Source organism: Raphanus sativus, chromosome 9 (genome assembly GCF_000801105.2).
Source record: "Raphanus sativus cultivar WK10039 chromosome 9, ASM80110v3, whole genome shotgun sequence".
NCBI classification, from domain to species: domain Eukaryota; kingdom Viridiplantae; phylum Streptophyta; class Magnoliopsida; order Brassicales; family Brassicaceae; genus Raphanus; species Raphanus sativus.
Window position 1 is genome coordinate 28288210 of NC_079519.1, and position 13727 is coordinate 28301936.

The 13727-nt window shown below is 36.3% G+C and overlaps 2 protein-coding genes and 1 long non-coding RNA gene across 6 annotated transcripts; all 3 read left to right on the plus strand.

Annotated features, from left to right (window-relative positions):
• Window positions 1-924: 924 nt before the first annotated feature.
• Window positions 925-4891, plus strand: LOC108825878 (disease resistance protein RML1B-like). 3 transcript variants are annotated; one of them, XM_056994093.1, is made up of 5 exons: window positions 925-1505; window positions 1753-2848; window positions 2975-3271; window positions 3374-4156; window positions 4245-4462. In XM_056994093.1, exons 1-5 carry the CDS (start codon window positions 1033-1035, stop codon window positions 4320-4322), a joined length of 2727 nt encoding a protein of 908 aa, XP_056850073.1. In that variant the 5' UTR covers window positions 925-1032; the 3' UTR covers window positions 4323-4462. The 3 variants fall into 3 exon arrangements, with proteins under 3 accessions (XP_056850073.1, XP_056850074.1, XP_056850072.1); XM_056994094.1 differs by lacking the exon at window positions 4245-4462 and having other exon boundaries at window positions 3374-3679; window positions 3780-3916; XM_056994092.1 differs by having other exon boundaries at window positions 926-1505; window positions 3374-4891.
• A 2991-nt stretch (window positions 4892-7882) lies between these two features.
• On the plus strand, window positions 7883-11584 carry LOC108825163 (disease resistance protein RML1A-like). Of its 2 annotated transcripts, XM_056994099.1 has the most exons (4): window positions 7883-8370; window positions 8664-9759; window positions 9852-10148; window positions 10230-11584. In XM_056994099.1, exons 1-4 carry the CDS (start codon window positions 7898-7900, stop codon window positions 11355-11357), a joined length of 2994 nt encoding a protein of 997 aa, XP_056850079.1. In that variant the 5' UTR covers window positions 7883-7897; the 3' UTR covers window positions 11358-11584. The 2 variants fall into 2 exon arrangements, with proteins under 2 accessions (XP_056850079.1, XP_056850080.1); XM_056994100.1 differs by lacking the exons at window positions 9852-10148; window positions 10230-11584 and having other exon boundaries at window positions 8664-9263; window positions 9668-9739.
• Window positions 11585-11673: 89 nt separating this feature from the next.
• On the plus strand, window positions 11674-12919 carry LOC130499735 (uncharacterized). The gene is made up of 2 exons (XR_008938611.1): window positions 11674-12258; window positions 12500-12919. It is a non-coding gene; the product is annotated as an uncharacterized LOC130499735 (long non-coding RNA).
• Window positions 12920-13727: the final 808 nt, after the last annotated feature.

The following is a 13727-nucleotide window of genomic DNA, read 5'->3' on the forward strand; positions in this document are numbered from 1 at the left end:
GTGGGCGTTCGGATATCCGTTCGGGTTCGGATCGGATACTTCGGATTTTCGGGTATTTCGGTATAGGAGTATAAAACCCGTTCGGGTATTTTTATATTTCGGGTCAGGTTTGGGTATTTTTAATTCGGATTCGGTTATTTCGGGTCGGGTTTCGGATATTTAGATTTTGCGAAGAAAAAAATTAATTTCTTCATTTCTCAAGTTTTTTTCTATTTAAAAATATAATTTTACTTAACTGATATTTTATTTTTAATACATTGAATGATTTGAAGATAAAATCTTAAAAATAAAAGATACTAATTTGATTATTTTTTAAAAAAATTAAATGTAGCTTTTGTTAATGCATGAAACAAAAATTTAGACATGCATTTTAAACATTTTAAGTAAGTAAAAAATTATTTTTCTTGTAATTATATGTATATTATTTAATTTTAAACCATGTGTATAATTAATATAAATATTTTGAATAAAATTAGAGAAGTAAACTATGAATATATGGTTAATGGTACATAAATTCGGTTATCTTCGGATATCCATTCGGATTCGGGTATTATCCGTTCGGGTTCGGATATCCGATCTCTCATAATTCAATACCCGTTTGGGTATTTTGCTACTTCGGTTCGGATTTCGGTTCGGGTTTTTCGGATCGGGTTCGGGTGCCACTTCGGATATCGGATAAAGTGTCCACCCCTAGAAGCAAGTTTGGAGCTTCCTATGTCTTTAGAGAAACTTTTTTTTTTTTTTAGCAAAGACTTTAGACGAACTAAATCTCTTTTTTTTTCAAAGTCTTGGCCACTTGCAACTCCATTCAAATAATAATAACGCGTCTGCCTCAGTAGTCAATAGAAGGAAGCATCCCTTTTCTTTTTATTTTCTTTTTATTTTTTTGTGGTCGAACCTTTCAAGCATCCCTTTTTTTTTTTTGAACAACAGCATCCCTTTTTATTTATGCTTTTAATAGATCTTTCCAATAACACATTGACTTCAAAGTAAACATCTCACTTTCCTTCCATCTCTCTCAGCTCGTCTCTCATGGCGTCTGCTTCTTCCTTTGCGTCTCGCAACTACAAGTTCAACGTCTTCTCGAGCTTCCATGGGCCTGACGTCCGTAAAACACTTCTCAGTCACATGCGCGAGCAATTCAAACGAAACGGGATCACTATGTTTGATGATCAAGAGATTGTGAGAAGCCAAGAGATAGCTCCTTCACTCACAAATGGTATAAGAGAATCAAGGATCTCGATCGTGATTCTCTCCAAGAAATATGCTTCTTCAAGCTGGTGTTTAGATGAACTGGTTGAGATATTGGAGTGCAAGAGAGCTATGGGGCAGATAGTCATGACCATCTTCTACGGAGTGGATCCATCTGATGTACGGAAACAGAGCGGAGAATTCGGGATCTCTTTCAATGAAACTTGTGCAAATAAGCCGGACGAGGAAAGGCAGAAGTGGAGCAAAGCTTTGAGAGAAGTGGGAAACATTGCTGGAGAAGACTTCCAAAAATGGTTCGTGTTCAACTAATCTCTGTTTTTAACTATTAGGTTCTGTTAATAAGAAGTTAAAAATAACAGTTAATGGTGTCTTATGATGATTAGGAGGAACTACCGTGATGGAATTTAATTGGCTAATTAAGAGAATGTTTGTTGAATGAATATTAGAAGTACATGTCATAGAATAGTGGGAACAAAGGATGTTATCTCTGTGACTACTTGATGAAACTATCTATTATTTATTTATTTATTTTTTTGTTAGGGACAATGAAGTAAACATGATCAAGAAGATCACAAGAGATGTTTCAGATAAATTGAATGCAACATCATCTAGGGATTTTGATGGCATGGTGGGACTTGAGTCTCATTTAAGGAAAATGGAGGATTTGCTAGATTTTGATTACGATGGAGTAAAGATGGTTGGAATCTCAGGTCCTGCAGGGATCGGTAAAACAACCATTGCCAGAGCTTTACATAGTCGTTTCTCTCATAAGTTTCAGCTTACTTGTTTTACGGAAAACCTTAGAGGAAGCTATCATAGTAGTGGTCTTGACGACTATGGTCTGCAGTTGCATTTACAAGAACAACTTCTGTCAAAGGTTTTGAACCAAGATGGTACAAGGGTATGCCATCTAGGTGTGTTACCACAAAGGTCAAGCAGCCTGAGAGTGCTCATCATTCTTGATGATGTAAACAGTCTAAAGCAATTAGAGGCTTTGGCTGGAGATACTTCTTGGTTTGGTTTTGGAAGTAGGATTATCGTAACCACGGAAGATCAAGAGCTTTTGCAACAACATGGTATCGATAATATATACCATGTTAGTTTTCCATCGAGACAAGAAGGTCTTGAAATCTTATGTAGATATGCTTTCAAGCAATGCTCTCCAAAGGAGGGTTTTGAAGAGCTTGCTATAAGGATAACAGAACTTTGTTGCAAGCTTCCGTTGGGTCTCCGCGTTGTGGGTTCATCTCTACGTGGGAAGAGGGAGGACGAATGGATAGATGTAATGAGTAGGCTAGAAAATATTCTTGATCAAGATATCGAGAAAGTGTTAAAAGTCGGCTACGAAAGTCTAGAAGACAATGAGCAAACACTATTTCTCTATATTGCAATCTTCTTCAAGTATAATGATGGTGATCTTGTGAAAGCCATGCTGGCTGGCATTGACTTGGACGTTAAATACGGGTTGAAAATCCTAGAAAGAAAATCGCTCATAGAGATATCTGCCCGTGGTGAAATAAGGATGCACAGATTACTACAACAAGTGGGCAAAAGAGCTATTCGTAGACAAAAGCTTCGGAATCGCCAAATCTTAGTTGATGCTAATGACATATGCGATGTCCTACTCAATAATACTGTAAGTTCTATTAATCCTTTGATTCTCAGCAAAGTTTTAAAAAATATTGCCTGAGCAAGTCATATCGCTAAGATAAACAAAACCAACACATTGTGATAACAAAACATTTTTGAATATTTGGTTTAGGTTACTAGCAAAGTGGTTGGAATATCGTTTGATACATCAGCAATCAACGAAGTGTTTATAAGCAAGGGAGCTTTCAAAAGAATGCCTAATCTCAGGTTCCTCAAAGTTATCAACAGTAAATATGATGTGTGTGAGAGAATGGATATACCTGAAGAGATAGAGCTTCCGCAACGTCTAAGGTTTCTACATTGGAAGGCATACCCAATCAAGTGTCTTCCTCCTACATTTAACACGGAATGTCTTGTCAAACTCGATCTTCGACATAGCCAGTTAGAGAAACTTTGGGAAGGAACTCAGGTTTGTTTTTCTATTTTACGCTGAATATAAAACATGAATTCTGACATTTTTCTTCATGTAATAATGCTGGTCTTCCATCTGTTTTCTGACTTTCGCTTTCAGCCGCTTAAAAATCTCAAGCAGATGGATCTGAGCTATTCCTACTATTTGAAGGAACTCCCAGATCTTTCAAATGCTACAAATCTTGAGGCACTGAAACTGAATGTTTGCAAGAGTTTGGTAGAACTTCCCTCCTCTATTTCAAATCTTGGTAAACTAAAAGACTTGTGGCTGGTTTCCTGCACAAATCTAGAAGTCGTTCCAACTAACTACACCTTTTCATCCCTTAATCCCATCCACATAGAAATATCGCGTACGAACATGACAACATTCGGTATGTCAGTCCCAGCGGCCAACGAAGTGCCTCCAGTGAGTGCCCTTTCGCTTCCTCATTACTTCTCTCTGTCTCTATCCTATAATCCAAAACTGAAGACACTAACACAATTCCCGATGACTATTACTCGTCTAGACCTAAACTGTTCTGGTATGGAAACAATATGCTGCATCAAAGATCTTCACATGTTAGAAGCAATTTTCCTTCTTAGCTGCAGAGAACTCAAATCACTTCCAGAGCTCCCTGCTTCTCTCAAGTCTCTACATGCAGATAATTGTGAATCACTGGAGACCGTGTTTTGCCCTTTGAACACTCCATTTGCGACGCTCAGTTTCACCAACTGCTTCAAACTGGGCCAACAAGCACGAAACGAAATTATCCACCAACGGTTTCATACATCTCTTCAGTCGAAGTGGTCATGGTTACCTGGAGCTGAAGTTCCTGCAGAGTTCGAGCTCCGAGCCCTGGGAAATACCTTGAGTTTCCCTCTTTCCGCCTTCTCCAAGTTTAAGGTCTGCCTTGTTTGTTCCCCTAATAACCTACCCCATTCATATTTGTTTCATCCTAACTACCACTTGATTTGTCGCCGGATACGCAAAGGCTACTCATACCCCATCCAGGAAATCAAGTTACGTAAATTCTTCATCGCATCAAATCAACCCGCGAAGCATCTCTTAGTTTTCCACTCTGACTTGCTTCTCGAGTACGGATGCCTTGAAGAGAGCGGAGAGTTAACGTTTGAATTCACCAACGACAACAACTACTTCGACGTTATTGAATGTGGTGTCCAGATCGTGAAGGAGGAACCCCACGAAAGCAATCATGTAGGTTCTGGCGACAAGGATGGTGACAGTAACCAATGGAATACACAGGAATCCGGCCAAGATTCAGACGAGGAAGAAGAAGCAGATATTATCAGTGGCACGGGATCTGAATATGGACTCAGCGACCAATGAAGAGGATCACATATCTGTATCCAGGAAACGTGCCAGGAAAACAACGATGACAGGTGCTTCTGAACCAAAAGACGACGTTCTGAACCAAACAGATATGTATCAATAAAGTCTCTCCCCCGTTATAATATTGTTTTATATACGACCAAACAGATATGTATCAACAGAGTAACTCCCCTGTTGGTCTTCTACCTCGTAATCCTGTTATTTTGTGGCAACGTATTTCTTACCAGGTTATATATATAGTCATCTTTATTCAGGGCTTCGTGGGTGAGAGCGGTCCTTAAATTTTAATTATATTTATGTTTTTTGTATAATAATTTTTTAAATGAATAATAATTTTTTTTAATACTTGTATTAAAATAGTTAGATCACACATATATTATTATGTTATGATGTTGTTTTAGTAGAATAGATATAGCACAAACTAAACAAGATACCATTTGGCCAATTTTTGATTTTGCAAACTTTCAAGAGAAATTTAGGCTCATGTCTATTGTAAGATTTAAATGAAGCATATATACATAGCAAAAGAAAAACTATAATATTTGTGTTATAATTGCCATACTTCTCTTGAATGATTTTTTTTTCTTTTTTAAAAAAATATTTTTTTCCCTTCAATTTTTTAATTGCTTCAAATTTATGTGAAAACAATTATTAAATTTTGTAGTTTACATGATAAAAACAAAAAACATTTCTGTTGTATTAGTTATATCAAAATACTTGTACATTTAAACTAAACACAATTTTTCATAAAATAATTTAAGTTTCCCAGTTTTAATAGTTTCAAAAAATATCCAAAAAGAATAAGTTTAACATCAAAATGAACATAAGTTTTAATACCAAAATGAACATAACTTTTCAAAAATAATCCCAAAAGCTATCTACTTGACAGTTAATTTGACACAAAAATAGATCTTAGTTGAATCCTATCAGAACAATCAAACAATTTCAAATTTAATGGTTTACCATTCTTTTGGCCTTTTTGTCATTCTTCGTCTTTTGCCTTGACGTGGTTCCAAGTCTGCTTGGTTGGATTTGACAAGGATCCTAATCCTTCTTTTTCTTATTTTTGTCGCTGGTGAGTTGCTTTTACTCGTCACTAATGCGTCCTCTTTGTTCTTCTTTCCGGTGACCCGTGTTTTTTGGAACCATGGTTGAAGACTTTTCTGGTTTCACATCTATCATTTTGGCTTCGAGAGTATAAATATGAAGATGATTTTTTTTTTAAAAAAACATAGTAAAATTAGTATAACTAGTACAACTTGTAATAAATCATTATCCAAATCGAAATTATTTAAAATATACAATTCATGTATTTGACACACATGCAGGCGGAAAATTATACCAACATGGCTTATTGATTCTACATTATATTATTTTCTACCATTTTTATACGCTTAAAACAAAATAAAGATCACCATATTAATTACAAAGTTATACTAGTATACATGTTTTACTTGTACGAGTTATATTGGTTATGCTTTAATCTATTTGTACTAGTTGTAATAATTCGAGTTGTACTAGTTGTACTGGTAATACTCTGCGTTTTTTTATCTTGAATTTAATATGTAACAGATGAAATTTGATTATGGATAAGTTATAATTGATTAAATATAGCTATGGTTAATCAATTTGGGACAAGATTGAGAAATTTGGTCGATGGTTTTGAAAGAAAATTTTGATTTTATTTTAAGGTGCAAGAATTGTTAATGGAGAAGAAAAGGAGAAGAAAAAGATTTAAAGTTAGGATGAGTCTGATTTTCTAGTATGAATCTGCGTCGAATTCTTGGATAGGATAGTATATGTTTAAATTTATAGGATTTTAGTTATTTTATATAGATTTTTATTTAAAACTAAATGTAAAATAAAAGGAGAAATACATAGGTCCATATGAAATTTTTTTTACCCTTGTGATCTATACCAGCATTTGATCCAATATTTTCCTGTGGCCCGACTTTGCCTGCTGGGCTTTCAATTGCAGTAGTTGCGTGACAAAAAAAAAGATAGCTCAGTGATATCATAATTTGAAAAATGCTTCTTATATCTTCTGTAGATCTTATTTTGTGGCTGCTAGAAACGAATCATATTCTGTGAAAGCATTGAATCAAATGATAAAATATATCATCTGATACATCAAATCAAACGATTAATTGTCGAATAAACTAGAGAACGTTCATACCAGAACGTAGTTGCAAAAACGTCGGTATATTTTTCTTCCGAAGAAATGAATCTTGATTAGTTTTGTGTCTTGTTTCACATTTCAGCAACTGTCATGTCTCAAGAAAATAAATGGAATCAAGCCAATTTTTTATTTTCTTTTCAAAATCCTGCTTTAAATTCTTGTACTTTTAAGAAAGTGTGGGACGATCTGATATATCCGGCATAAGATATTCGGATCCGAATATTTATCCGGTACATACATCCATATTTTTATTATTTTATCAAGATACAGAATTTTTGAATATTCAGATATCAAATATTCTTTTAAAATTTGTAATATCTAGATTCAGATTTAGATCTTTAAAATAATATTAAAATATATAAAATATTAACAATAATTTAAAATAAAGGTGTATATAATGCTTTTAACTATTTCAATTTCAGATAATAAGTGTTAGACCTACTTCCAAGAAAAATACAAATTTGTTGTTGAGACTCCAGATCAAAACTGTTCAAACTTTCTGTTTTTTATGGACGCATGCCTAGTATTTTAATGATGCGATACTGAGGTGTACAAATCCATATATTTTGTTTTTTTCTATATTATAAAATCGAGTGATATGATTTGACAAGATATAATGTTTTGATTTTGAGTCAATACATAAATGTTTTTTTTTCTGAAAAAGGGCATTCTTCAATACATAAATGTTGAAAATGGGATGAGGACAAATCTTTTGATGTATATTAAATACCGAAAGAAAAGAGTTTTCATTTTGCATGCATCATCTCTTTCTTAAATGGCTTTTTTGGCCAACTCTAGAGAAGTCAAAAATGAATCAAACTTTAGAATACAACTTTTCAAAACCATTTTTTACATCACTTTTCAAAACCATTTAGGAAGTTAATGACTAATGAGTTCATAGTTGTAAGCCGGTTTAAGGCATTGATGACCATAAAAGAAAAGAAACCTTAAATCTTTTTTGAAGTTTCTACTCTCATTAAATGTAAGCTGGTTGCTAATTAACGCACGGTATTCCTAATATGTATTTATAGCTTTCCACACCACATTAGGTAGATATCTGATATTCGTTTTCTTCAATTTCTCCTTAACTACACTTTCTATCTCTATTGTCTCTCATGACTCTTCGTCCATCTTCGTCATCTTGCAGCTGGAGATTCCATCTCTTCCCGAGCTTCCACGGGCCAGATGTCCGTGTATCATTTCTAAGTCACTTACGCAAGCAGTTTGAACGCAATGGAATCATAATGTTCAATGATCAAGAGATCCAGAGAAGCCAAATCATCAAACCTGAACTCACTCGGGCAATACAGGAATCAAGAATCTTGATCGTGGTGCTCTCACAGAGCTATGCTTCCTCAAGTTGGTGCTTGAATGAGCTGGTGGAGATTTTGAAGTGTGAGGAAACTGCTGGACGGATTGTCATGACGATCTTCTACAAAGTTGATCCATCTGATGTGAGAAAGCAGATCGGAGAATTTGGGGAGGCTTTCAAGAAAACTTGCGAAGGGAGAACCCAGACAGAAATACAGAGGTGGACCAGAGCTTTGACTCATGTCGCCAACATAGAAGGAGAACACTCCTTGAACTGGTTAGTTGATATACGACAAATTTGTTTATTGTATCTCTCTCAAATTCTTCTAACTTTGATTAACTTTTAAGAGCCATTACAATGAAAAGGGTTTACTAGTTTTCTATCTTTTTGGAAAATATATCCTTAGTGAAGGAAACAGATCAACAATATTAATATATCTTTGTTAATTTACCCTTGTTAAATCAAATCTTTCATCCACTCTCGGATTAAATGCTGAAAATAATAAGAATTAAGGAGATGTAACACTAACTTAATCTATGTGGCTTACTGATCTTCTTCTCTTTTGTTAGGGTCAATGAAGCGGATATGATTGAGAAAATTGCAAAAGATGTTTCAGACAAACTAAATGCTACACCATCTAACGATTTTGATAGCATGGTGGGACTTGAAGCTCATTTGGAAAAATTGAAGTCTTCGTTGCATTTGGAAAAAGATGGAGCCATGATAGTTGGAATCTCTGGTCCTGCTGGAATTGGTAAAACTACCATTGCGAGGGCTTTATACAACCAACTCTCCAGCAATTTTCCGCTTAGGTACTTTATGGAAAATGTGAGGGGGATTTATAGGAGAATTGATTGTGATCAACATGGTTTAAAACTGCATTTACAAGAACAGCTTCTTTCAAAGATTTTGAACCATGATGGAATGAAGATTTTTCACTCAGATGTGGTATACGAAAGGTTACAAAACCAAAAGGTTCTTATCATACTTGATGATGTGGATCATCTAGAGCAGTTAGATGCTTTGGCTAGAGATGTATCTTGGTTTGGTCATGGTAGTAGGATTATTGTGACTACGGAAGATCAAGAGCTTTTGAAGCAGCATGGTATAAAAAATACATACCATGTGAATCTTCCATCTAATGAAGAAGCTCTTGGCATCTTTTCCAGGTATGCTTTCAGACAAAGCACTCCAACTAGTGGTTTTAAAGATCTTGCTGAAAGGGTAGTCGAGTTATGTGGTAATCTTCCATTGGGTCTCCGTGTTGTGGGTTCATCTTTACGTGAGAAAAATGAGGATGAGTGGGATGCTGTAGTGCATAGGCTAGAAACTAATCTTGATCGAGATATCGAAAGAGTACTAAGGTTCGGCTATGAGAGTTTACATGAGACTGATCAAATTTTATTTCTCTACGTTGCAATCTTCTTCAACTACATAGACAATGATCATGTGAAAAGCATGCTTTCTAGTACTCATTTGGATGAAAGACATGGCTTAAATACACTAGTCAATAGATCTCTCATAGATATATCTTCCAAAGGTAAAGTAGTGATGCACAAGTTACTGCAACAAGTGGGTAGACAGGTGATACATAGACAAGAGCCTTGGAAACGCCAAATCTTAATGGATGCACATGAGATTAGCGATATCCTTGAACATGGAAAAGTAAGTTTCTTTTCCTTATTATATCATTCATAAGTCTTTATCACCTTATCGATTTTTCTAACAAATATCATTTGTTTGGAAATTGGTTTAAGGGAACTAGAGCCGTGTCTGGAATATCATTTGATACATTTGAGACTGGCCAAGTGTTTATAAGTGCAAGTGCTTTCAAAAGGATGCCGAATCTTCGATACCTCAGTGTACACACAAGATGGCATGACAAAAACGATAGAGTATATATACCTGAGGACATGGAGTTTCCACCTCGTTTAAGGTTACTGCATTGGGATGCATACCCAAGCAAGAGTCTTCCTCCTAAATTCTATCCAGAACATCTTGTGGAACTCAATATGCAAGAAAGCCAGCTTGAAAAGCTCTGGGAAGGAACTCCGGTTAGTTCTTATAACTATTTATTTTGTGACTGTTCCAATACGTTTCTCAACTGTTATGTTTTTTTTTTTTTTGCAATTCAGCGATTAACAAATCTGAAGAAGATGGAGCTGATGGAATCATGGCATTTGAAGGAACTCCCAGATCTTTCAAGCGCTACAAAACTCGAGAGATTGGATCTGGCTTGGTGCCAGAGTTTGGTAGAGATTCCATTTTCTCTCTCGAATCTTCACAAACTAAAGGTCTTGGCCATGTTCGCTTGCTCTAACCTCCAAGTCTTACCAAATACCTTGAATTTAGCATCTCTTAAAGTTGTCAACATGGCTGGATGCTCACGACTGAGAAAGTTTCCAGACTTCTCTACAAACATCTCATCACTCAAACTATCAAACACCTTGGTTGAACAAGTCCCTGCATCGATTCAGCACTGGACTCGTCTTCGGTTTCTTGACCTAAGCTACAATGAGAAGCTCAAGACTTTAGAGAATCTCCCCGAAGGCGCATCTCATCTAAACCTAAGCTACAGCGGAATCGAGAAGGTTTCGGATTGCATCAAAGGGCTTCACGGTCTTCAACATTTTAATCTTTCTGGCTGCAGAAAACTCGAGTCGTTGCCGGAGCTCCCTCCTCAGCTCATGTTCCTATCTGCTAACGACTGTGAATCGCTGAAGAGTGTTTCTTGTCCCTTTTACACTCCAAACGCGCAGCTTAACTTCACCAACTGCTTCAAACTGGGTCAACAAGCGCGACGAGCGATTATCCAACAGTCGTTTCTTGACGGGTGGGCTCTGTTACCAGGAAGAGAAGTACCCGCAGAGTTCGATCACCGAGCCAGAGGAAGTTCCTTAACACTTCATTGCTCTGCTTCCTCTAGATTCAAGATTTGCCTCGTGGTTGCACCGAACCATCAGATCAGAGAATACAGAGTCTCGCAGCTGTTGTGTCGTCGCATAGGTAAATGCGAGTTAGACCTCTCCTCTGTCAAAGTTTATCGTATCCCCAGATTTGGGACGGAGCATCTGTTCATCTTTCACTCTGGTTGTATTGAAGATGACCAAAGCGTTAGCGAGATAGTGTTTGAATTTAGCAGCAAGCTCCACGACTTTGAGATTGTCGAGTGTGGTGTTCAGATCTTGACCGACGAGATCGAAAGGAGCGCTATGTGTTTGAATCCAGCGAAGCGTTTGAAAACGACTCTCTCTGAGCAGTGACCGTACAGGTGGACAAATCTGTTTTGATCTATCCAACTTCGTGAGAAGCAAGGTAGGTGATGACGTGGCTGCTATGTGAGCTAAAAACATCATGCGCCCGTCACACTAAAAGCCTTAATATTGGATTCACTCGTTTGAAATCTCTTTTGATTTTTTTACACTCCAAGACATTTTTTGTCTTTAAAATTACACCATCAGACACTTTCCACTTGGGGAGCACATTATGTCTGTTTAAAGTCTTCTTTGCCCTCTATACAAAACTGACCTAACTAAAGCAGTACTAACCACGGTTCAGTATTTTCTTATTTTTTTAAGTTTGGCCGGACAAAACAAGGCAGACTCTTCTCTCTTTCATGTTACTTGATTTCCCCCAATTCAAACAATTCCTAATTTCTATCGATCTGTAACCGACGATCATGTTACCTATTCTACCATTCTCATCTAACTCATTATTCATAAAATAATAATTTCTAAATTACAATTCAATTTTTTGAATTTCAGAAATTCACCTATCTTCTTTCTCCCACTTGCGAATCTTAGATCCACTTTTCTCTTTTCATGAACTCCTCTGTAATCCTAAACTTGTGAACGCTTCCATATCTTCTTCATCAATTGTCGAAGAACACCAGAGAATCCAGAGACCCTACCGCTTGTTTGATTCTGCAACCTCCTCCCCACCTGTTCGGTTTTCATCATATTTCTCCAAAAAATTTTAGATCTGCTTTCTCCAATTCTTCTTTAACCGGCTTTCATCATATTTCTCCAATTTCCTTTTTAGATCTGCTGTCTCCAATTCTCTCTAACCCTAATTTCACAAAACCCTCTCCGCCTTCTTCCTCATTTGTCGAAGAACATGTGAAGATTGCAGAGGACAAAACGCCACCACAAAACGAAATTGGAGGTTTGTCAATCATCTGTTCCGTTCTCTGTCTTCTTCTGTGTAACCTAAATAGTTTTTAGATATCAAAAGATTTGTCTTTTTAGATCCTTCTCAGATTTCTTTTAAAATCCTTCTCAGATTTTTTCTTTGTAGATCCTTCTGTGATTTTTCTATTGACTCTTTCTAGCGAAAGTAATTATTTTTATATCATTCTCAGATTTGCTTTTCACTGGTAATTAATCACCAGAATTTATATATATAGGTACATCTCAAGCGGACATTCATCTTCCTACAAGATTACTCTTCCTCCAAGATTACTCAACTGACAGATTTCCCTAAAAGCTTCTCAACAAATACTCCGCACCGGATCTTCTCCCGTGTTCATTCGCAATCTCCCATGTTCTCAACCCTATCATCCACACACCTACTGTCCACAATTCCAGTGACCACAACACATCCAGTGTCCACACATCTCCTGACCACAGCAGCCCCATTGGTCATGGCCACAATTCCAGTGACCACAACACATCCATTGTCTGTTTTTTTTCTAAACAGGAAAGAAAGAAATATGTTAGTGTCTACATAAGCTCATGTCCACATTTGTTCACTTACATGAATTCGTGCTACAATTGTTTCATCCACATCTTTTGTGTACACATATATCTCATCCACATATTCCATTTTCTAAAGACCACTCAGACTATATTCACCTATATTTTCGTATGATTGCCTCTGAAACATTTTATGGTTTGAATTAGAAACAAACAAGAAAGTATATGATTTGTGAAAAGAAATGTAAAAACAATCTTTTTTTCCCTATCCACAAGATGTGTGGACAATTGGCTGTTATTTGATACGCACCATCCATTATTCAATTTTTATAAAAACGACGTCCACAACTCATTTCAAAAAAATTAATCCAACTCAATTAGCTGTTATTTGATACGACCTACTTTTTTCAAAGAGAGCAACCCTGACCATTGGATATGTATCAATCCAACGGTTCATGTATGTCTCCCAAACCAAATCAAAAACTTTAAAGGAAACACGTCTCTCTCTTTCGAAACACGTCTTCCTCTTTGGTCCCCACACACTCTTATTATATTAATATAACAAACTCATCTCTTCCTTAGCTTAACTAGATGACAAGGGTATAGTGGTATAAACACATAGGGGAAGAGGGAAGAAGTGTGCCTCAAATGGTATGTGTCTAATGATGCAAAAAAAAAGAAAAAAGTGTATGGTTTCGTAATCAACTCATCTCTTTTTTACTTTCAAAAGATATAAGGACAATAAATGCAATTTTTCCCATGTCTTTCAGTTAGGTTCATGTCGGGTTCGATTTTTATGTTATGATAACCATGTATGGCATTGGCTGCTCTAAACCACTCACGATCTATTAAGCGTAAATGGCGTTGCCACCTCTTACCATCAGCAAGTTGACACGATACAAAAGCCAATAGGATGGTTCCTTGATTAAGTAATTGTCA

Coding starts and splice junctions, on each gene's coding strand:
- LOC108825878 (XM_056994092.1), top strand. CDS start 1,033: ATGGCGTCTGCTTCTTCCTTTGCGTCTCGCAACTACAAGTTCAACGTC. Junction 1,506..1,752: donor GGAGAAGACTTCCAAAAATG/GTTCGTGTTCAA, acceptor TTTTTTTGTTAG/GGACAATGAAGTAAACATGA. Junction 3,272..3,373: donor AACTTTGGGAAGGAACTCAG/GTTTGTTTTTCT, acceptor TTTCGCTTTCAG/CCGCTTAAAAATCTCAAGCA.
- LOC108825163 (XM_056994099.1), top strand. CDS start 7,898: ATGACTCTTCGTCCATCTTCGTCATCTTGCAGCTGGAGATTCCATCTC. Junction 8,371..8,663: donor GGAGAACACTCCTTGAACTG/GTTAGTTGATAT, acceptor CTCTTTTGTTAG/GGTCAATGAAGCGGATATGA. Junction 10,149..10,229: donor AGCTCTGGGAAGGAACTCCG/GTTAGTTCTTAT, acceptor TTTGCAATTCAG/CGATTAACAAATCTGAAGAA.